At 44.3% G+C, this 22,257-nt stretch overlaps 1 protein-coding gene across 1 annotated transcript in view; it reads right to left on the bottom strand.

Annotated features, from left to right (window-relative positions):
- The window catches only part of plxnd1 (plexin D1), a 183,804-nt gene that overhangs the window by 111,787 nt on the left and 49,760 nt on the right, over positions 1-22,257 (bottom strand). Inside the window, exons 8-10 of the mRNA XM_062999159.1 lie at positions 18,528-18,627; positions 12,623-12,730; positions 1-61 (exon numbers count right to left, since the gene is read on the bottom strand). The exon at positions 1-61 is cut by the window's left edge and continues 29 nt beyond it. Of these exons, the coding sequence (XP_062855229.1) occupies positions 1-61; positions 12,623-12,730; positions 18,528-18,627 (269 nt within the window). The remainder of the gene's footprint in view (positions 62-12,622; positions 12,731-18,527; positions 18,628-22,257) is intronic.

The raw sequence follows: 22,257 nt of genomic DNA, 5'->3' as shown, positions 1-22,257 counted from the left end.
CATTCATCCAAAGAGCTTCATATTGTTTCCCGTCTCCAAAGTCACATTTCAGCTTTGTGTTCTACACACACACACACACATTATGATAGTGTTCCAATGAAAAAAGCATCTATACTAAAGACCACAGGGTTAAAAGTATTAGGGATTAAGTGGCTTGCTCAGGGGCCCAACAGAGACAACTTGTCAGTGTGGGACTTGAACCAGTGACCTTCCAAATAATAGTCTACTACTTTTATTCTCTAAGCTATCATTGTCTTTCTAAATAGTTGAGTATATATATACATATACAGATGTACAGTACAATGAAGATCTTTTCACATATCTCAGCTTGTTTGGAAGCTGGGGTCAGAGCACATGGTCAGCCATTGTACGGCACCTCTGGAGCAGACAGGGTTATGGGCCTTCCTTAAGGGCCCAACAGTGGCTGGATAGCAGAGCCTGTATTTGAACCGACAATCCTCCAATTGATAGCCCAAAGCTCTACCCACTAGGCTACCACTGTCCCTACAAGAAGTGGTTCAAGAGAGACTAATTAGCCTTTTTGGTTTGGTGTTATGACATTTCTCTGTCCACTATTAATTGAATGAACAACAGGCTAATAATGCATCTGTAGATCTATGAAGGCTACATAATGCAGTCAAGACTCTCCACCATAAACATTTACTATATACACCAATCAGCCATAACATTAAAACCACCTCCTTGTTTCTACACTCACTGTCCATGTTATCAGCTCCACTTACCATATAGAAGCACTTTGTATTTCTACAATTACTGACTGTAGTCCATCTGTTTCTCTGCATACCTTTTTAGCCTGCTTTCACCCTGTTCTTCAATGGTCAGAACCCCCACAGGACTACCACAGAGCAGGTATTATTTAGGTGGTGGATCAATCTCAGCACTGCAGTGACACTGACCTGGTGGTGGTGTGTTAGTGTGTGTTGTGCTGGTATGAGTGGATCAGACACAGCAGCGCTGCTGGAGTTTTTAAATACCGTGTCCACTCACTGTCCACTCTATTAGACACTCCTACCTAGTTCGTCCACCTTGTAGATGTAAAGTCAGAGACGATGGCTCATCTATTGCTGCTGTTTGAGTTGGTCATCTTCTAGACCTTCATCAATGGTCACAGGACGCTGCCCACCGGGTGCTGTTGGCTGGATATTTTTGGTTGGTGTACTATTCTCAGTCCAGCAGTGACAGTGAGGTGTTTAAAAACGCCATCAGCGCTGCTGTGTCTGATCCACTCATACCAGCACAACACACACTAACACACCACCACAATGTCAGTGTCACTGCAGTGTTGAGAATGATCCACTACCATAATGATCATAATGTTATGCCTGATCGGTGTATAACATTACAAGAGTAGCAGTTAGAAGTTAAAAAAGAATCAGATTAGCTTTCTCCAAGGCAACAAAACAATTCAGCGACATCACAAGCCAGCATATCACACTATAGGATTATCTGATGTAAACATTTTTAGGTTTTCTTTCACAGTTCCCTCTTTCCCTCTGTCTGTTGACATTTTGGCTCATTCCATTCATGACTCCGTTTAATGCTATCTGGCTCAATCATCTTCTAATTGGCACAAAGCGTAACGATGACAGTACTGTGAGAAAAGACATGTTTTTGCATCATTTCTCATGAATATATAATAATAGATTCCAATCATATGTCACGCTTGGAGCCTCAGGGTGATCCTGTGCTCCAGTGTGCCACGCCCTTCTCTCCCCAGTCTCCGGCCAGCCTCCCTCTCCTGATTGGTTAGCTGGGGCTAATTAGCCCCAGCTGCTACTATTTAGGAGAGGCTCAGGGAAAGGCTGGTTGGAGACTATTTTCATGGTAACTCTGTTTGCGACTGGGATCTCGGCTCCTGGTACTCTGTCCGTTCTCGCTCTGTTTGCTCTGTTTGCTCTGTTTGCTCTGTTTGCTCTGTTTGCTCTGTCTGCTCTGTCTGCTCTGTCTGACCTGTTTCGTCGGTTTAGCCTGTCCGTTAGCCTGTTTAGCCCCGTTAGCCTGTTTAGCCTGTCCGTTAACCTGTTTAGTCTGTTTAGCCTGTTTGTTTGCCCCGTTAGCCTGTTTAGCCCCATTAGCCTGTTTAGCCTGTTTGTTTGCCCCGTTAGCCTGTTTAGCCCCGTTAGCCTGTTTAGCCTGTCCGTTAGCCTGTTTAGCCCCGTTAGCCTGTTTAGCCTGTCCGTTAACCTGTTTAGTCTGTTTAGCCTGTTTGTTTGCCCCGTTAGCCTGTTTAGCCCCGTTAGCCTGTTTCGCCTGTTTGTTTGCCCCGTTAGCCTGTTTAGCCCCGTTAGCCTGTTTAGCCTGTCCGTTAGCCTGTTTAGCCTGTCCGTTAGCCTGTTTAGTCTGTTTAGCCGGTTTAGTCTTTGTTTCGCCTGTCCGTTAGTCCTGTTCAGTCCTGTTCTGTCAGTTTACCCTGTCTTGTCTTTATTATTATTAAAAATAGTTTCTGTCACACATCTCCGCGCTTGTGTCCGCCCCTCCTGTCCGTCTAGCCCACAAACCGTTACAGAATAGTCTCCCAATAGGACACAGCGAGATGTTACTGGTTTATACTTTCCCAGACTTTGGCTCTATGAGGTTTCCTCAAGTCTTCCCGCTTAGTAGGCCGGCTCCTTATGATGGAAGCAACCATAGGGTTGAAGGCTTCCTTCTACAGAGCCAGCTCTACCTGCAGAACCTTCTGGACCCCCAGCCAACTGAAATCGACAAGGTTCGATTTATGATGTCTCGGCTGAGGGGTGCTGCTCGTGAGTGGGCTAAGCAGCTTTGGTCTGACAGGGGAGTTGAGCTGAACTCGGTGAGGGATTTCGAGGGCCTCATGAGAACCAAATGTTCATGCAGCAAAGCGCCCACTGCTAATGTGGTCCGGGCTCCAGTGTTTTCGCAGCTGAGTCCAGTTTCTCCAGGGTCCAAACAGCTGACTTTTGACGCATATCCAGGGTCCAAGCAGCTGATTTCGGATGCCTCTCCAGTGTTTTCGCAGCTGAGTCCAGTTTCTCCAGGGTCCAAACAGCTGACTTCTGACGCATATCCAGGGTCCAAGCAGCTGATTTCGGACGCCTCTCCAGTGTTTTCGCAGCTGAGTCCAGTTTCTCCAGGGTCCAAACAGCTGGCTTCTGACGCATATCCAGGGTCCAAGCAGCTGATTTCGGACGCCTCTCCAGTGTTTTCGCAGCTGAGTCCAGTTTCTCCAGGGTCCAAACAGCTGGCTTCTGACGCATATCCAGGGTCCAAGCAGCTGATTTCGGACGCCTCTCCAGTGTTTTCGCAGCTGAGTCCAGTTTCTCCAGGGTCCAAACAGCTGGCTTCTGACGCATATCCAGGGTCCAAGCAGCTGATTTCGGACGCCTCTCCAGTGTTTTCGCAGTTGAGTCCAGTTTCTCCAGGGTCCAAACAGCTGGCTTCTGACGCATATCCAGGGTCCAAGCAGCTGATTTCGGACGCCTCTCCAGTGTTTTCGCAGCTGAGTCCAGTTTCTCCAGGGTCCAAACAGCTGGCTTCTGACGCATATCCAGGGTCCAAGCAGCTGACTTTGGACGCCTCTCTAGTGTTTTCGCAGCTGACTTTGGACGCCTCTCCAGGGTCCTCGCAGCTGTATGACGTTTCTCCAGTGTTTTCGCAGCTGATTTCGGACGCCTCTCCAGGGTCCTCGCAGCTGAATGACGTTTCTCCAGTGTTTTCTCAAGTGACTTCGGACGCTTCTCAAGGGTCCTCGCAGCTGACTCCGGACGCCTCTTCGCCAGGGTCCTCGCAGCTGACTCCGGACGCCTCTTCACCAGGGTCCTCGCAGCTGACTCCGGACGCCTCTTCGCCAGGGTCCTCGCAGCTGACTCCGGACGCCTCTTCTCCAGGGTCCTCGCAGCTGAATGACGTTTCTCCAGTGTTTTCGCAGCTAACTTCGGACGCCTCTCCAGGGTCCACGCAGCTGAATGTTTCTCCAGTGTTTTCCCAAGTGACTTCGGACGCCTCTCCAGGGTCCTCGCAGCTGAATGATGTTTCTCCAGTGTTTTCGCAAGTGACTTTGGATACCTCCCCAGGGTTCTCACAGCTGAATCAAGTAGATTCTCAAGGATTTGTGCAGCTGATTAATGACGTTTCTCCAGTGTTTTTGCAGCTGACTCCGGACGCCTCTTCTCAAGGGTCCACGCAGCTGACTCCGGACGCCTCTTCTCAAGGGTCCACGCAGCTGACTCCGGACGCCTCTTCTCAAGGGTCCACGCAGCTGACTCCGGACGCCTCTTCTCAAGGGTCCACGCAGCTGACTCCGGACGCCTCTTCTCAAGGGTCCACGCAGCTGACTTCGGACGCCTCTTCTCAAGGGTCCACGCAGCTGACTCCGGATGCTTCTTCTCAAGGGTCCTCGCAGCTGGCTCCCGAAGCCTCTTCGCCAGGCTCACCGCAGCTGACTCCCGAAGCGTCTTCGCCAGGCTCACCGCAGCTGACTCCCGAAGCCTCTTCGCCAGGCTCACCGCAGCTGACTCCCGAAGCCTCTTCGCCAGGCTCACCGCAGCTGACTCCCGAAGCCTCTTCGCCAGGCTCACCGCAGCTGACTCCCGAAGCCTCTTCGCCAGGCTCACCGCAGCGGACTCCCGAAGCCTCTTCGCCAGGCTCACCGCAGCTGACTCCCGAAGCCTCTTCGCCAGGCTCACCGCAGCTGACTCCCGAAGCCTCTTCGCCAGGCTCACCGCAGCTGACTCCCGAAGCCTCTTCGCCAGGCTCACCGCAGTTGATTTCTGTTCCCGAATTGGCGTCCCTCGGCGACGCTCCTGTTCCCGAGTTGGCGCATCCCGATGGCGCTCCTGTTCCTGAGTTGGCGCATCCCGATGGCGCTCCTGTTCCTGAGTTGGTGTCCTCCGACGGCACTTCTGTTCCTGAGTTGGTGTCCTCCGACGGCACTTCTGTTCCTGAGTTGGTGTCCTCCGACGGCACTTCTGTTCCTGAGTTGGTGTCCTCCGACGGCACTTCTGTTCCTGAGTTGGTGTCCTCCGACGGCACTTCTGTTCCTGAGTTGGTGTCCTCCGACGGCACTTCTGTTCCCGAGTTGGTGTCCTCCGACGGCACTTCTGTTCCTGAGTTGGTGTCCTCCGACGGCACTTCTGTTCCTGAGTTGGTGCCCCCTGATGGCGCTCCTGTTCCAGAGTTGGTGTCCTTCGAAGGTGCTTCTGTTTCCTCATCGGCACCCACCGACGGCGTTCCTGTTTCCTCGTCGGCACTCCCAGATGGTGCTCCTGTTTCCGAGATGACGCCCCCAGATGGCGCTTCTGTTTCCGTGTTGGCGCCCCCCGATGGTGCTTTTGTTCCCACGTTGGCGCCCCCCGACGGTGCTTTTGAACTCTCGTCGGCGCTCCCCGACAGCGCTTCTGGTCTCCTATCATGCCTACCGCAAGGCATATTGAATGACTTCGAATTTGCCCCTCAAGGTCCAGGACCTCCTTTTTTGTTTTTGTATTTGGGCACGCCAGGAGTCGTGCCTTCGGGGAGGGGCCTACTGTCACGCTTGGAGCCTCAGGGTGATCCTGTGCTCCAGTGTGCCACGCCCTTCTCTCCCCAGTCTCCGGCCAGCCTCCCTCTCCTGATTGGTTAGCTGGGGCTAATTAGCCCCAGCTGCTACTATTTAGGAGAGGCTCAGGGAAAGGCTGGTTGGAGACTATTTTCATGGTAACTCTGTTTGCGTCTGGGATCTCGGCTCCTGGTACTCTGTCCGTTCTCGCTCTGTTTGCTCTGTTTGCTCTGTTTGCTCTGTTTGCTCTGTTTGCTCTGTCTGCTCTGTCTGCTCTGTCTGACCTGTTTCGTCGGTTTAGCCTGTCCGTTAGCCTGTTTAGCCCCGTTAGCCTGTTTAGCCTGTCCGTTAACCTGTTTAGTCTGTTTAGCCTGTTTGTTTGCCCCGTTAGCCTGTTTAGCCCCATTAGCCTGTTTAGCCTGTTTGTTTGCCCCGTTAGCCTGTTTAGCCCCGTTAGCCTGTTTAGCCTGTCCGTTAGCCTGTTTAGCCCCGTTAGCCTGTTTAGCCTGTCCGTTAACCTGTTTAGTCTGTTTAGCCTGTTTGTTTGCCCCGTTAGCCTGTTTAGCCCCGTTAGCCTGTTTCGCCTGTTTGTTTGCCCCGTTAGCCTGTTTAGCCCCGTTAGCCTGTTTAGCCTGTCCGTTAGCCTGTTTAGCCTGTCCGTTAGCCTGTTTAGCCTGTCCGTTAGCCTGTTTAGTCTGTTTAGCCGGTTTAGTCTTTGTTTCGCCTGTCCGTTAGTCCTGTTCAGTCCTGTTCTGTCAGTTTACCCTGTCTTGTCTTTATTATTATTAAAAATAGTTTCTGTCACACATCTCCGCGCTTGTGTCCGCCCCTCCTGTCCGTCTAGCCCACAAACCGTTACATCATAACTACAACCAGACCATTCAGATCAGAATTTCCCGGGGCGACGAAGCCGTTTCAGCACATCACGAGATGGACAAGAGCAGTCTAACAAGCAGACCTTCTTACATGCTGCACAAAATGAGAAATCCACATTGCCTGGGCTTCCAATATTCTAGTACAATTTGACAGTGTACCAATAACTTTTTAACCCTCCAAATATAGGAATCTTCACCACAGACCACAGGGTTAAAAGTATTAAGGATGAAGTGCCTTGCTCAGGGGCCCAACAGAGACAACTTGGCAGTATGGGACTAGAACCAGTAGTCTAGTACTTCTAACCTCTAAACTATTACTTGAGTTCAGACATACCCATTGCTAACAGTTATATGAAACCAATGCTTTAAACTTTGTGCATACAGTTTGGAGAAGGCCTTTTCCCATTCCACCATTCCAGCATGACTGTGCTTTATGCACAAAGCAAAGTCCAGACATGGTTTGATAAGTCTGGTGTGAAGGAAATCCAGCAGCTTGCACGGAGCCTGGATTTAGATCCCATTAAAGACTCTGTGGGGAGGGTGGGGGACTTTAATGGCCATGGTTTTGGAATGTGATGTCGAACAAACTCATTGTCAGGTTTCTACATACTTCAGGCCATGTAGTGTATGTTGGGAGTGGTTAAAATGAGATTAATTAGCCTTTTTTTTGGTGGTATGAAATTTCTCTGTCCACTTATAATAAAAAAATAAAAAAATAAATAAACTAATAACAGGCATCTGTAGGTCTATGGATGCTAGATAATGCAGTCAATATTGTCCACCATGAACGTTTAACTATATATAATGTTACAAGAGATTGTTACTGCAGTAAAGGAACTGAGATTGCATACCATCACTTGAGTTCAGGTATTTAAAACCAATGCTTACAGTTTGGGGAAGGCATTTTCCCATTCCAGCATAACGGAGGCACACTTGGTTTGAGGAGTTTGGTGTAAAAGAAATCCATAGTCTAACAAGCAAACCTTTTAACATGCTGCACAAAATGAGAAATCCACATTGCCTAGGCTTCCACTATTGTAATGTCCTTGCTTGTTTAAGCCCATACTCCATTAAACTCTACACACACACCTCCATCATCAGTCATTTGACACCAATGATCTGGTCCAACATGCATACAAGCTTTAAGATCAAACATCACAGTAAACAAGCTTCACTCCGCATTTACATTTCATCCTCAGAGACAAGGGGAAAGGGACTCGTTACGCTGCGGGAATCCATCTGGAAACCATAAGACTGAACATAAATTCGGTTCTGGCCAAGACCTCCACAGAGAAACATGGAGGGGATTATTGATGCAGAAAGACGCACTTATCGCTGTGGAGAACAATGTATAGTGAAGTTTGAGAGGGGTGATGATGTGTTTTATTAAAGACCTATTGCACATCTATGATTTATTGATGTAGATATACTTTAACATATTGCTACATCTGGATTTAAGCGTATTTGAATTGTACTGGATATAACCATATGCTGGTTGAACTTTTAGCACAGTTTACAATTACACTGCCTGGCCAAAAAAAAGGTCACACACTCTAATATTTGGTTGGACCGCCATTAGCTTTGATTACGGCACGCATTCGCTGTGGCATCGTTTCCACAAGCTTCTGCAATGTCAATTTGGACCACTGCGCAAAGTCTTCTCCAGCACATCCCAAAGATTCTCAATGGGGTTCAGGTCTGGACTCTGTGGTGGCCAATCCATGTGTGAAAATGATGCCTCATGCTCCCTGAACCACTCTTTCACAATTTGAGCCCGATGAATCCTGGCATTGTCATCTTGGAACATGCCCGTGCCATCAGGGAAGAAAAAATCCATTGATGGAATAACCTGGTCGTTCAGTATATTCAGGTAGTCAGCTGACCTCATTCTTTGGGCACATAACGTTGCTGAACCTAGACCTGTCCAACTGCAGCAACCCCAGATCATAGCACTGCCCCCACAGGCTTGTAGGGTAGGCACTAGGCATGATGGGTGCATCACTTCAGCCGCCTCTCTTCTTACCCTGATGCATCCATCACTCTGGAACAGGGTAAATCTGGACTCATCAGACCACATGACCTTCTTCCATTGCTCCAGAGTCCAATCTTTATTCTCCCTAGCAAATTGAAGCCGTTTTTGCCGGTTAGCCTCACTGACAAGTGGTTTTCTTAAGGCTACACAGCTGTTTAGTCCCAATCCCTTGAGTTCCCTTCGTATTGTTCATGTGGAAATGCTCTTACTTTCACTATTAAACATATCCCGGAGTTCTACTGTAGTTTTTCTACCATTTGATTTCATTAAACGTTAAAGTGATCGACGATCACAATCATTCAAGATTTTTTCCGACCACATTCCTTTCTTGAAGATGATGTTTCCCCACCGTCCTTCCACTTTTTAATAATGCTTTGGACAGTTCTTAACCCGATTTTAGTATTTTCAGCTTCTTCTTAGATGTTTTCTCTGCTTGATGCATGCCAATAATTTGACCCTTCTGAAACAGATGAACATCTTTTCCACGACCACAGGATGTGTCTTTCGACATGGTTGTTTAACAAATGAGAAGCTACTCACTGCATCAGTTAGGGTTAAATAACTTGTTGCCAACTGAAACATAACCACCCATGTAGTCATTATCCAATGAGAGGCTCTTACCTATTTGCTTAGTTTAATCCAGGTGGTGACCTTTTTTTTTGGCCAGGCAGTGTATAATGCTGCATTAAAAATACTATGTTAAATATTTCGTACTTGTGTATTAAAATAGACCTCTATTATCTCCCTGTCACTGGCATAAATGTCATAATTATTTCAAACATGGAGTGCATTTTTTAGCCTTTAAATAAAGTACAGTAAATATAAATAAATCCAATTAAATAAAGTTTATTTAAAAACCAACAATCTACCCACAGTGGTAGCCTAGTGGGAGGAGCTTTGGGATATCAATTGAAAGGTTGAAAGTTTGAATCCAGGCTCTGCCATGCAGCCACTGTTGTGTCCTTCAGCAAAGCTCCTAATCCACTCTGCTCCAGGTCTGCCAGACAATGGCTGACCCTGCTCTCTGACCTTAACCTTTAAATGAGTTGGGATATTTTGTTGTACTGCACATGTGTTTATGTATATATGACAAATAAAGGCATTCTACTCCAATTCACTCTATTCTAAAAATCATTACAAAAATGATGTTGCCTTATACACTGATCAGCCATAACAACATCAGCTCCACTTACCATATAGAGGCACTTTGAAGTTCTACAATTACTGACTGTAGTCTATCTGTTTCTCTACATACTTTTTTTTAGCCTGCTTTCACCCTGTTCTTCAATGTTCAGGACCACCACAGGACTACTACAGAGTAGGTATTATTTAGGTGGTGGATCATTCTCAGCACTGCAGTGACACTGACATGGTGGTGTGTTAGTGTGTGTTGTGCTGGTATGAGTGGATCAGACACAGCAGCATTGCTGGAGTTTTTAAATACTGTGTCCACTCACTGTCCACTCTATTAAGCACTCCTACCTAGTTGGTTCATCTTGTGGATGTAAAGTCAGAGACGATCGCACATCTATTGCTGCTGTTTGAGTTGCTCATCTTCTAGACCTTCATCAGTGGTCACAGGACGCTGCCCATGGGGCGCTTTTGGCTGGTAATTTTTGGTTGGTGAACTATTCTCAGTCCAGCAGTGACAGTGAGGTGTTTAAAAACTCCAGCAGCGCTGCTGTGTCTTATCCACTCATACCAGCACAACACACACTAACACACCACCACCATGTCAGTGTCACTGCAGTGCTGAAAATGATCCACCAACTAAATAATACCTACTTTGTGGTGGTCCTGGGAGAGTCCTGACCATTGACGAACAGCATGAAAGGGGGCTAACAAAGTATGTAGAGAAAAAGATGGGACTATAGTCAGTAATTGTAGAACTACAAAGTGCTTCTATATGGTAAGTGGAGCTGATAAAATGGACAGTGAGTGTAGAAACAAGGAGATGGTCATAATGGCTGATTAGTGTATATTATACTATATGGGGTAGTGGTAGCTCAGCAGTAAGAGTAATGGTAAAGGCATTCTTCTATTGATTGAGTTTGAATTTGAGTTTCTGTGCTAATGCAGTTTGAAATATAAAAAATACTTATTTCCTTACTTTAATTTAAGAAGATGCATTTTATACTTTTATACTTTTAAAATATTAGCCCTATGTTTTGGCCTGACATTTTGTAAATGTGGACTACTTGGTTTAAAAGTATTTTCTTAACATCTAGACTCATAGTCTGTGTGGATTTTTTTTGGGGTGTTTTTAGGAAAAAGCACATCAGTTTTATACCTGGCAATTATGTTCACATGTAAAAAATACCAGTACTAAATACTGGTGGTGCTAAATAATCTTTTTACATTGACTCAAGTCAGTATTTTGCATGCTCAAACAGAAATGCCTTAAGCTGTACAGACTAAAGTAAACCAAGTAAGGAAAGGACATGTTGTTCTGTTATTTTGAAAGACTTAGTCTTTAGATCCTGTTAGTGAAAAAGCTACAGGTATTACCATTTATTGTGAGTGTTTCCAAGTAATCAGAAAAAGCCTATGTGAGTATGAAATGAACCAGGATAGCTCAACCCTTACTTGACTAGAGTGTAGCTTGATTAGATCACATGGCATATAAGGTTTACATGTAAAGTTCCACTTGAAACCACTTTTGGTTACTTTCTTTTGCCTTTTAAATGCGGCTGCCAATCCAAAGCCAGTGTGTGCAAACTAGACTGCTAATATTAACATTAGGATGAAGTGGTCTAACCAGGAAACTATATTCCCCTCAGTGGTTTCGAGGTTGGGTTTCCAACTGTGTGTTTGTGTGTGTGCACATTCACTGTGTGACTAAGCTAGACGTAGACTACAACTGACTGTGAGAAGTGAACTATAGGTCAGCAAAGAAAAACATGTATAGTGTTCTTAATCATCTGACCATGTGTTGGCAAATGCAGAATGTGTCTTTGAGAAAGTATAGTCGATAATAGTAACAGAAAATAACACAGACAGTGGTAGCCTAGTGGGTTACCAAACTGAAAGGTTGTGGGTTCAAATCCTGGCTCTGTCAAGCAGCCATTGTTGGGCCCCTAACTGTCTCGGCTAAAAGGGGTTTCAGACAATAGCTGACCCTGTGCTCTGACCCCAGCTTCCTAACAAGCTGGGATACATGGAAAAACTGTTCTGATTTTATTGTACTGTAATACACTGATCAGCCATAACATTAAAACCACCTCCTTGTTTCTACACTCACTGTCCATTTTATCAGTTACTGACTGTAGTCCATCTGTTTCTCTGCATGCTTTGTTAGCCCCCTTTCATGCTGTTCTTCAATGGTCAGGACCCCCACAGGACCGCTACAGAGTAGGTATTATTTGGGTGGTGGATCATTCTCAGCACTGCAGTGACACTGACATGGTGGTGGTGTGTTAGTGTGTGTTGTGCTGGTATGAGTGGATAAGACACAGCAGCGCTGATGGAGTTTTTAAACACCTCACTGTCACTGCTGGACTGAGAATAGTGCAGTGCCCTGTGGTCGGCGTCCTGTGACCACTGATGAAGGTCTAGAAGATGAGCAACTCAAACAGCAGCAATAGATGAGCGATCGTCTCTGACTTTACATCTACAAGGTGGACCAACTAGGTAGGAGTGTCTAATAGATTGGACAATGAGTGGACACGGTATTTAAACACTCCAGCAGCGCTGCTGTGTCTGATCCACTCATACCAGCACAACATACACTAACACACCACCACCATGTTAGTGTCACTGCAGTGCTGAGAATGATCCACCACCTAAATAATACCTGCTATGTGGTGGTCCTGTGGGGGTCCTGACCATTGAAGAACAGGGTGAAAGCAGGCTAAAAAGCATGCAGAGAAACAGATGGACTACAGTCAGTAATTGTAGAACTACAAAGTGCTTCTATATGGTAAGTGGAGCTGATAAAATTGACAGTGAGTGTAGAAACAGGGAGGTGGTTTTAATGTTATGGCTCATGTGGGGTAGTGGTAGCTCAGCCCCCCTGAGCAAGGTCATTAACTCTTAATTGCTTGAATGTATTAACTCATAATTCTCATTAAAGCCGCTTTGGATAAAAGCATCAGCTAAGTGCAACAAATGTAAATGAAATTCATCAAAGTAAGTGAATGAAACTGACTTTTCAGGCTGACTACAGGCTAAAACCCGACATTTGGCTCTGAATCCTACCTGCATCATGCTGCTGACATTGGTGAGGCTGAGGGTGATGTCTTGAGTCATTCCTGTGGGCCATGGAGGAATTATTTTTGCCTCAACCCTTGGACAGTCAGAGGCATTCTGTAACAGGCAGACATAGGAAACAAGAATCAGCAAAAACAATAGCCGCAAAGTTTCCTCCTCCATAAATACATCCATCTTCCTGTTTGGCCATGTGTGGGTGAATGACCAAATAGGAAAACGTATGGATCACTGGAAAAAAAAAACATCCTGATCTGTAGAATGACACAAAGCATGGAGTGAACAATGGAGACCGAAAGAAGAAAGGAAAGAAAGAGATGACACCTATTTACCACATTTGGCCTCACTTAACCCACCTTAAAACCACTGTTTGTCCACATGCTAATAAAATCTTTAGCCTCAGCAGAGCAGGAAAAGGGGCATAAAAGAATCTAGCTTGCTTTTATCTCAATGTTGCTGGTGCTAAGAACAAAAGGGGCACCAGAATACACAGACATACTGTAGCTGTGGCCAGGATGAGGTCATTACTGTTTGGGACTGGAAATCACCGGCATGTCTTGGCACTCAACTGCTAACTGTGTTTTGGTTTTCCTAGCATTTTTTTTTTACCTTGTTGCTTTGCCATGACTTATTTAGGAATGTTGATTCATATGTTACAGGGTTCGGATGTCATGAACAGAGGTGCTGCAACAGGTAGTGAGGGTTTGGCAAAGATTAGGGGACTCAGGTTCGAACCTTGTTTCTGATCACTCTTTGTGTTAAGTTTGATAAGTTCTACATCAGGGTTTCTCCCAAGCACTCTTTGAAAAGGTAGATGGCAATAGGTCACTATGGTCATATGTAAATGTTAAACATCAATTTTATATTATCTGACCTGGCAAAACATTCAACAGACTCAATTGGCTGTGTCTTTGGGAGGAAAGGCTAATGTGATTGGCTGGTTGAGGCACTGCAGTTGTCATTTAAATGTGTTCAAGGCTTTCTCTACATTATTAAATTATCCGCTGGCTGACATAAAGGGTCTGTCCGAAAACCTAGTGAGCTCTCTGCATAGACAGCTTTTTATGCACACTCCTGAGAAGACAGCTGCCCGAATTCTTAGATGCCTTAAAATGCTCCCTACTGCCGCTCAGGTGTCGCAGCGGTAAAAACACACGCTACAACCAGAGCTGTGATCTCGAATACATCATATCGTATTGTATCTCAGCTCTGCCTTGCCGGCTGAGGCCGAGCGGTCACATGAACAATGATTGGCCTGTTGTTTAGATGGGCTGGGCGGGACTAAGCCGGATATGGGTCTCTCTCTGTCAGACTGGTGCAATTACGACTCTGCTGGCTGATTAGAGGCGCCTACACGAAGATGAGGAAAGAGTGCTCTTAGGGTGTGTCTCTCCGTACACAACACTCGTGGCACAACACTTGTCAATGTGTAGGTGATAAGATGCATAAGGCTTGCTGCCCACGTGTCGGAGGGGGCGTGGCTAAGCTTCGATCTCCTCGGTCAGAGCAGGGATCGGCATAGGCAGAGAGGAAGCATGATGCAATTGGGCAATTGGATGCGCTAAAGGGGGAGAAAAAGGGGAGAAAATGCATAAAAAAGCTTCCTACTAAGGTGCCTTATTTCGAAGCTATTAACTGACTGAATAACAAGGGAGCATCTGATGCTTCCTTAGCGATAAAGACAATCCCAGCATTCAGTGCAGCACAACTTTTCTCACAAAAAATCAAAACATGGTGGACAGATGCGGAACAATGAACGAGTTGAATGAATGAATGAGTTCTTTTCAAATGTAAATAAATTATCACTGATTTTTAATTTGTATAAAGGTATACAAGTGTCATTTATTAGCCAATTTAGGCTTGTCAGTGACAGTTTAACCGTTTTCAGTACACAGAGGGAGATGTTGGCTGGCATGCTAGCAGGTTATTCCGCCTCAGCCTATTGGTTTGAATGGCCTGAGGCTAACTGTGTTAGCTTAGAAAGCAAAAACCGCGGTGACATAATCACAGTAATTGCGTCTCAATAATCTGCCTTATAAGTTTGATGTCTTATAAGAATCCTCTCTACTAGGTAGGCAGTAGGCAGCAAGGAAGCTCACTAGGTTTTCGGGACAGACCCGAAGTTACAGCCGGCGTTTTCACACATGGCCGCAAAGTTGTCATGCAGCCAGCAAAGACTGCACAGGAGATTTAAATGTAAACAAAAATCTTTTGAGTCTTTAATACACATTATAAAGATTTAAAATGGTTTTGTAGATGTGTAAAAAACGCATCCTTTGGAAAAATACCCAAAAGCCTCATACAAGGCAGGGGGATTTACAACTATAACTCCCAGACATCTTTAAATCCTCCAAAAAGCTCCTGGACTGAAGTAACACATCATTAGTCCTAGTTAAATGGCCTCACGTCGTGTCCACTCTGTAACATGCGCACTCCGCTGGGCCTATCAAAACCAGCTAGCGTCTGAATGCCATTCAAATGCCAAGTGGGTGGTAAAACGGAATATTATCGCATTAAGTGTGTTTGTTAGCCACAGGAGAGATGAGAGTCTGTATATGTTTTACAAGCTTTATAAAAATGGTCTGCTTTGTCCTTGACTGACTTTCTTAAAGACAAAGACAGCGTTGGTCTCACGTAAATGTACTGAACTACATTAAACTGAACCTGTACATACACCGATCAGCCATAACATTAAAACCACATCCTTGTTTCTACACTCACTGTCCATTTTATCAGCTCCACTTACCATGTAGAAGCACTTTGTGGTTCTACAATTACTGACTGTAGTCCATCTGTTTTTCAATGGTCAGGACCCCCACAGGACCACCACAAAGTGGGTATTATTTAGGTGTTGGATCATTCTCAGCACTGCAGTGACATGTTGGTGGTGTGTTAGTGTGTGTTGTGCTGGTATGAGTGGATAAGACACAGCAATGCTGCTGGAGTTTTTAAACACCTCACTGTCACTGCTGGACTGAGAATAGTCCACCAAACAAAAATATCCAGCCAACAGCGCCCCGTGGGCAGCGTCCTGTGACCACTGATGAAGGTCTAGAAGATGACCAACTCAAACAGCAGCAATAGATGAGCGATCGTCTCTGACTTTACATCTACAAGGTGGACCAACTAGGTAGGAGTGGACAGTGAGTGGACACGGTATTTAAAAACTTTAGCAGCGCTGCTGTGTCTTACCCTCTCATACCAGCACAACACACACTAAGACACCACCATCATGTCAGTGTCACTGCAAGGCTAAGAATGATCCACCATCCAAATAATACCTGCTCTGTAGTGGTCCTGTGGAGGTCCTGATCATTGAAGAACAGGGTGAACGCAGGCTAACAAAGCATGCAGACAAACAGATGGACTACAGTCAGTAACTGTAGAACTACAAAGTGCTTCTATATGGTAAGTATAAAATGGACAGTGAGTGTAGAAACAAAGAAGGTGGTTTTAATGTTATGGTTAATCGGTGTATATATTACCAAGGCATAGAATATTGGACCAATACAATTAATAATACAATATAATACATGCTCAAAAGTATGTGGAAACTTAACGCCAATAAGTTGGTCCCTAGTTTGGGGCCGAAACAGCCTTCACATTTCCATGGGGGTTTGAAAACAAGACAGCAGGGATTTTCCACTGGGAATCACTCAAGTGTTATCTTACATAATCCATTTCCTTCTATTGAGCCAATTGTGACATTGGGTGGTACAGTAGTGTTCAAAAAAGTAGCAGTCCAACACCATTGACCTGATAAATCACTGTTTTTAGTAGAAGTGATATTTCTACATAGCAAAAATTTTACTTGAAAGTGTAGTAGAGTAATGAAAACAAAACAAACCCAACAATTAGGACATACATGCCACTCATTCTGAGTAATCGAAGCATTGATTGAAAGGGGCTTGTTCAAAATAATAGCAGTGAGGAGTTAAACTGGTGAAGTCATTCATTCTGCAGAAGAACGGGTGTCAATTTTGGCCCTTATTTAAGGTAGGAGGGTGGCAAATGTTGCGCAGGTTGGTCATAGCACATTTCCTTTTGAAATACTGGGTAAAATGGGTTGTTCCAGACATTGTTCTGATGAACAGAGTACTTTGATTAAAAAGTTCATAGTAGAGGGAAAAAACATACAGAGAAGTGCAGCAAATTATAGCCTGCTCAGCTAAAATGATCTCAAATGCCTTGAAGTGACGACCAAAACCTGAAAGACGCAGAAGGAAGCGTGGAACTACTGTTCAATTGGATCGAAGAATAGCCAAAATGGCAAAGGCTCAGCCAATAATCACCTCCAGAAAGATCAAGGAACATCTGAAGTTACCAGTGAGTACAGAAGATGATTAAGTGAAGCCAATTTACCAGCAAGAACTCCTTGCAAAGTCCCGTTGTTAAGAAAAAGACGTTTCCTGAATGGGTTCAAATTTGCCAAGGAACACATTAACTGGTCCAAAGAGAAATGGCTCAACATTTGTGGACTGGTGAAAGCAAAATTGTTCTTTTTGGGTCTAGTGGCCGTCTGACACCCCTTGAGCACTGAATTCAAGCCAAAGTTCACTGTGAAGACAGTAAGGCATGGTGGCACAAAATGATGATATGGGATGTTTCTCATACCATGGTGTTACGCCTATTTATCGCATACGAGGGATCATGGATCAATTTAAATATATCAGAATACTTGAGGAGATCATGTTGCCCTATGTTGAAGAAGAAATGTGCTTAAAATGGGTGTTTCAACATGACAATGACCCAAAACATCTTGGTTACAGACAAACAAGATTGAGGTAATAGAGTAACCAGCCCAATCCCCTGACTTCAATCCCACAGAGAATTGGTGGGCTGATATCTGAAATGCGTTCTTTTGAGGCAAAACCCAAAATTGCAGAAGAACTGTGGAATGTCGTCTAATCATCCTTGACTGGAATACCTGTTCAGAGGTGCCAGAAGTTGATCGACTCCATGCAACACAGATCTCGGAAACAATTGTTATGCCACTAAATATTAGTTCAGTAATTTAAACTAAAGTGAAACCTCAAACATTTTTAGTTTATAGATACATTTTTTGAGAAAAATGCTGGCACTGCTATTTTTTTGAACAGCCTAATATTCATTTTTCTTAACTTTCTGTAAAGGATGAACACAAACAGGCTAAATTTTGTTAAGGTTTTGATTTAGAATTGAAAGTGTAGTACTTTCAGTGCATTTGCATTCATGGAAATAAAATGTATTAGAATGATTTTGTGCTTTATTCACTTTTCTAAAATCACTGCTATTTTTTTGAACACTACTATACATGTACTCACTAAATTAAGTGCTGCTCACAGTCTGTGTTCCTGTAATATCAAATAGTTCAGAATTCAGTACAGCCAGTTTATTCTATACCAAATTTAGCAATCCATTCCTCTCAGGTCTATTTTAAAACCACCACCAAAAGCTACCCAAGGTCATTCCACAGAACCAAAAATAAAGTATTTATTTATGCTACCAGCTTTCTCCTGACATCCCCTCAAAACGGATTTGTTTCCCTGACTGTAAGACACATTTTGTTTAGCATTGCACTTGATATTCTTGAGGTTGTATAAGGCCATTTGGCCAGTTAAAAACAATGAAGATTCTAATTAACAGTTCTTTTGGTGACACTGCCTCCAGACAATCCCAGTGGACACTTGGCGCTTGGTGGCTTGTCTGGCCTGCCAATATGCAGCGGAGGTGTCTAATATGCAGCTTGTTGCTTTCAGTTTTATCTGCTTTGCCATAATAGCATAAAAATGTGTCTATTATTTTGGCTTTGTATTGTGTGCATATACAGCAGCAGACTGTTTAATTTATATAGTAAGTAAGGTAAAAAAATAATAATAATAGAGGTCTGTGATTGGCTGACATAATTGATACTCACTTCCAGTACTGAACCTTGAGCTTTGTCTTTATCAGAAATGCACATGTTGGTTTTTTGGTCCCAGTAACATCGCCATTTGGTGTCCAGGCAGCTCGTACATCTGGAATGAACACACAGACACAAATGTGTTAAAAAACATTTTAGTCTACTAAAGTCCCTCAAACACAATGTCCTCTGAACGAGTCGGAAAAAGACATGTATTAATTGTGTATGCTATAGTTTATCATGAAAGTAAAAAGGTCCTTACTTAAGGTGACACCACCACCACCAGCTGTTAAGGCAATAACACAAATACAAGCAGAGGAATACAAAGAGCATAGAGTTATTCTCCCTGAGTGTTAGTGTTCTCTGTATGAATTCAGTGCTGGTCGTGTAAACAGCAGCGCCGTCAACGGGAAGCCGGGGGGATGGCACAGCCACCCTTATAAAATCGCTGCCCCCCCCCCCCAAGCAATGGGGGGGGACAGTGGGAGTTAACCGGAGCACCCGGAGGAAACCCACGCAGACACGGGGAGAACATGCAAACTCCACAAGGACCCGGACCACCCCACCTGGGGATCGAACCCAGGACCGTTGTTGTACAGTAAAATGTTAGTTGTACCGTATTAGTCTATGCTCATCAGATAAATAGTTATCAACTAGTCTGTATACTACAATAATAGACTTCCTAAAATGTAGTTATGGTTATTTCATTTTACATTTACAGCATTTAGCAGACGCTTTTTATCCAAAGCGACTTACAGTTGAGACAGTATACAATCTAAGCAATTGAGGGTTAAGGGCCTTGCTCAAGGGCCCAACAGTGGCAACCTGGCAGTGGTGAGGCTTGAACCGGCAACCTTCTGGTTACTAGTCCAGTATCTTAACCACTAGGCTACAGCTGCCCTATTTCGTTTTGGTGTGCCACCCCAAGATTTTCAGTGGCTCCATCTGGCCACCCCTATGAAACATTTCTGGGGGCGCCACTGCATGTAAGAGTCAGCAACTAGGGATCAAATATGCTGTAGGACTATTTACATGCAGGGTTACATTTTTATTTATATTTTAGTTTATAGGTTGAGTGCTTTTCCAATCAAGCCACTATGTGTTCAGTGTACAGCACACCTAATCACTGGCAGCCACTTGAAAATATTAACATTTGCCTACTTAAAAAAACAAAAACAACAGACCTAGCTCAGAAGCATTAAACTTACTATTTTTTGAACCACAGCTTTGCTTAAACAAGAAAAGTAAACAATAACAGGTGCTAGAGGTTTGAACCATTGAGGTTTTTTGGCTACAACATGTACAAAGTGTGTCAAAGTGTGTCCTGATGAATAGACTTTTTAAAAAATTAAAGCAAGCATGGACAGTGGGTAGCACTGTCACCTCACAGCACAGCAGTAAGGTCCTGGGTTCTATTCCAAGGTGGAGCTTTCCAGGTCCTGTCTGTGTGGAGTTTGCATGTTCTCCCCAAGTCTGTGTGGGTTTCCTTTCACAGTCCAAAGACATGCAGTCAGGATAATTGGCGCTGCTTAAATTGCCCTAGGTGTGAATGTGTGTGCGTTTGCTCTGTGATAGACTGGCGACCTGTCCAAGGTGTGTCCTATCTTTCGCCTAGTGAATTGTACCCACTGTGACCCTGAATATGATAAAGTGGTGGTAAAAGAAACAGTGAATGAAGGGATGATTAATGCAAGTATCCATGGATAAAACCAGTATAAAATCTAACATCACACATACTGTATATTATATATGAGTGGTACACTGAATAACCGTATTGTTAGAACCAACTTAGGTCACTACTTTGCTTCCAGAGCAGCCATAGTCGTCTGTGTTATCACAGTTATCATATGCTTCACATTAATATAAATACATGATTTAACTGCTGCTGATTTGTCAGCTGCACGTTCATGCAGTGAATATTCTGCTCTACCATATACCAAATGTACTCAATTGGTTTCAGTTATGGTGGCTAAAAGGCCTTGGAATGTTAATGAAACCACTTTGAGATGACTGAGTTGTGATGTTGTGCATTATTATGTTGCAAGTAGTCATTATCTGATGGATAAATTGTAACCATAAAACAACGGCATTCACATTTACGGCATTTATCAGATGCTTATCTGCCAAGGCGACTTCCAGCTGTGAGCTACTGAGAGTTAAGGACCTTGCTCAGGGGTTCAACAGTGGCAACTTGGCAATGGTAGGGCTTCATCTGGCAAATCTTCTGATTACTTGTCCAGTACCTTAACCTTAGTCAGGCTGTGGCATTCACACAACACTTACCCTACAAACCGGACATGGTTTTTCCAGTCTTTAAATGTTCACTTTGAATCTGTGACCACTTGTCACACTGCCTGCGGTTCCTGACAATCCCGCTGACTATTGACGTGGAGGACTGCATTTCCCAGGAGTCAGTGGGCAATCATTTCATTCATTTTATTTTCATTTTCAGCATTTAGCAGACGCTTTTATCCAAAGCGACTTACAGTACACAGTCTAAGCAATTAAGGGTTATGGGCCTTGCTCAAGGGCCCAACAGTGGCAACCTGGCAGTGGTGGGGTTTGAACCAGCAACCTTCTGCTTACTAGTCCAGCACCTTAACAACTAGACTACAACTGCCCCAATCATGTGGCACAATCGGCCAATTGGACAGCGCAGAAGTTGTCTGCATTACCAGTGCTTTTACACTAAAGCTAATTTATAAAAGTCTATATAAGCGTGATTACAATAGATATACTTTGTGAGGTATTGCCAGTTTTACCCTGCATACTGAGCGGTTTTGCATGTGTCAAGATATTTCTGTGTATGACCCTTATGCCCGGTATTGTGACTACAACTGGATTGTGTTTTTGCCTAGTGATTTACGTGCTGACCTACTGCCTAGTTTGGACTACTTTTTGGATTACCCCTTGTGCTTTGAACTGTTTAATAAAACGTCTTTTACTATCCACGAGCGTCTGACGGTTCCTGACCCAATGTGAGCTACCATTGTCACCTATTTGTAAGGCCCTACCCAATTCACGGCTGTGAAAATCACATCACGGACCGCAAACTTTAAGGTTTGTGTTTAGCATAGCATTTAAGAGCCTCACGTTTACTGGTTAATTTACAGCAATTCAGTTAGCAATCTGATAATCAAAATGTCCAAGATGTTGAATTCTAAAGCAGCTAAAACACTACTTGGGTAGCTGAGTTTGAAAAACACCCAACCAATTCTGTGGACACAGGAGGAAGGGGGGGGGGGGGGGGTTCATCAGTTCATCAGTTCAAAACACAGATGAATATTTTCAGATTTGAGACAGCCTTGTACCGTCACTAGATGTTCTAGGTTTACATTCAACTATTAGGGTAGGCTGTATTGTAGCTTCCATTTATTCTACCATTCAATTTGTGCTCGTTATTTAATGACTGCCGTGAAATGTGGCACTTTACTTTAAAAATCCTTGTAATCTCGAGGTCTGTGAAATTAAGCACATCTTCCCATGAATTTAGTACGGCCCTAGCTATTTGTCAAGGTTCGACTTTCATGTATACTTGAAGAAAACTTAGTGGAGCATCCCCCAAACTTGACTCACTTGAACCTTCCATTTATTACCGACACAAATGTACTGTGTGCTTACTCATGATAAAATTAAGACCCGTCACCTCCATTGTATGTGTGTGTTTGTACGGGATTCACCGGGGTGTGACCAGCGGTACTGCTGTGAGAGATAGCGTCTTTCATGATAAGGTTGAGAGCTTTAC

The sequence above is a fragment of the Trichomycterus rosablanca genome, chromosome 7, assembly GCF_030014385.1.
Source record: "Trichomycterus rosablanca isolate fTriRos1 chromosome 7, fTriRos1.hap1, whole genome shotgun sequence".
Taxonomy (NCBI): domain Eukaryota; kingdom Metazoa; phylum Chordata; class Actinopteri; order Siluriformes; family Trichomycteridae; genus Trichomycterus; species Trichomycterus rosablanca.
This window is presented reverse-complemented; position numbering and strand designations above follow the sequence as displayed.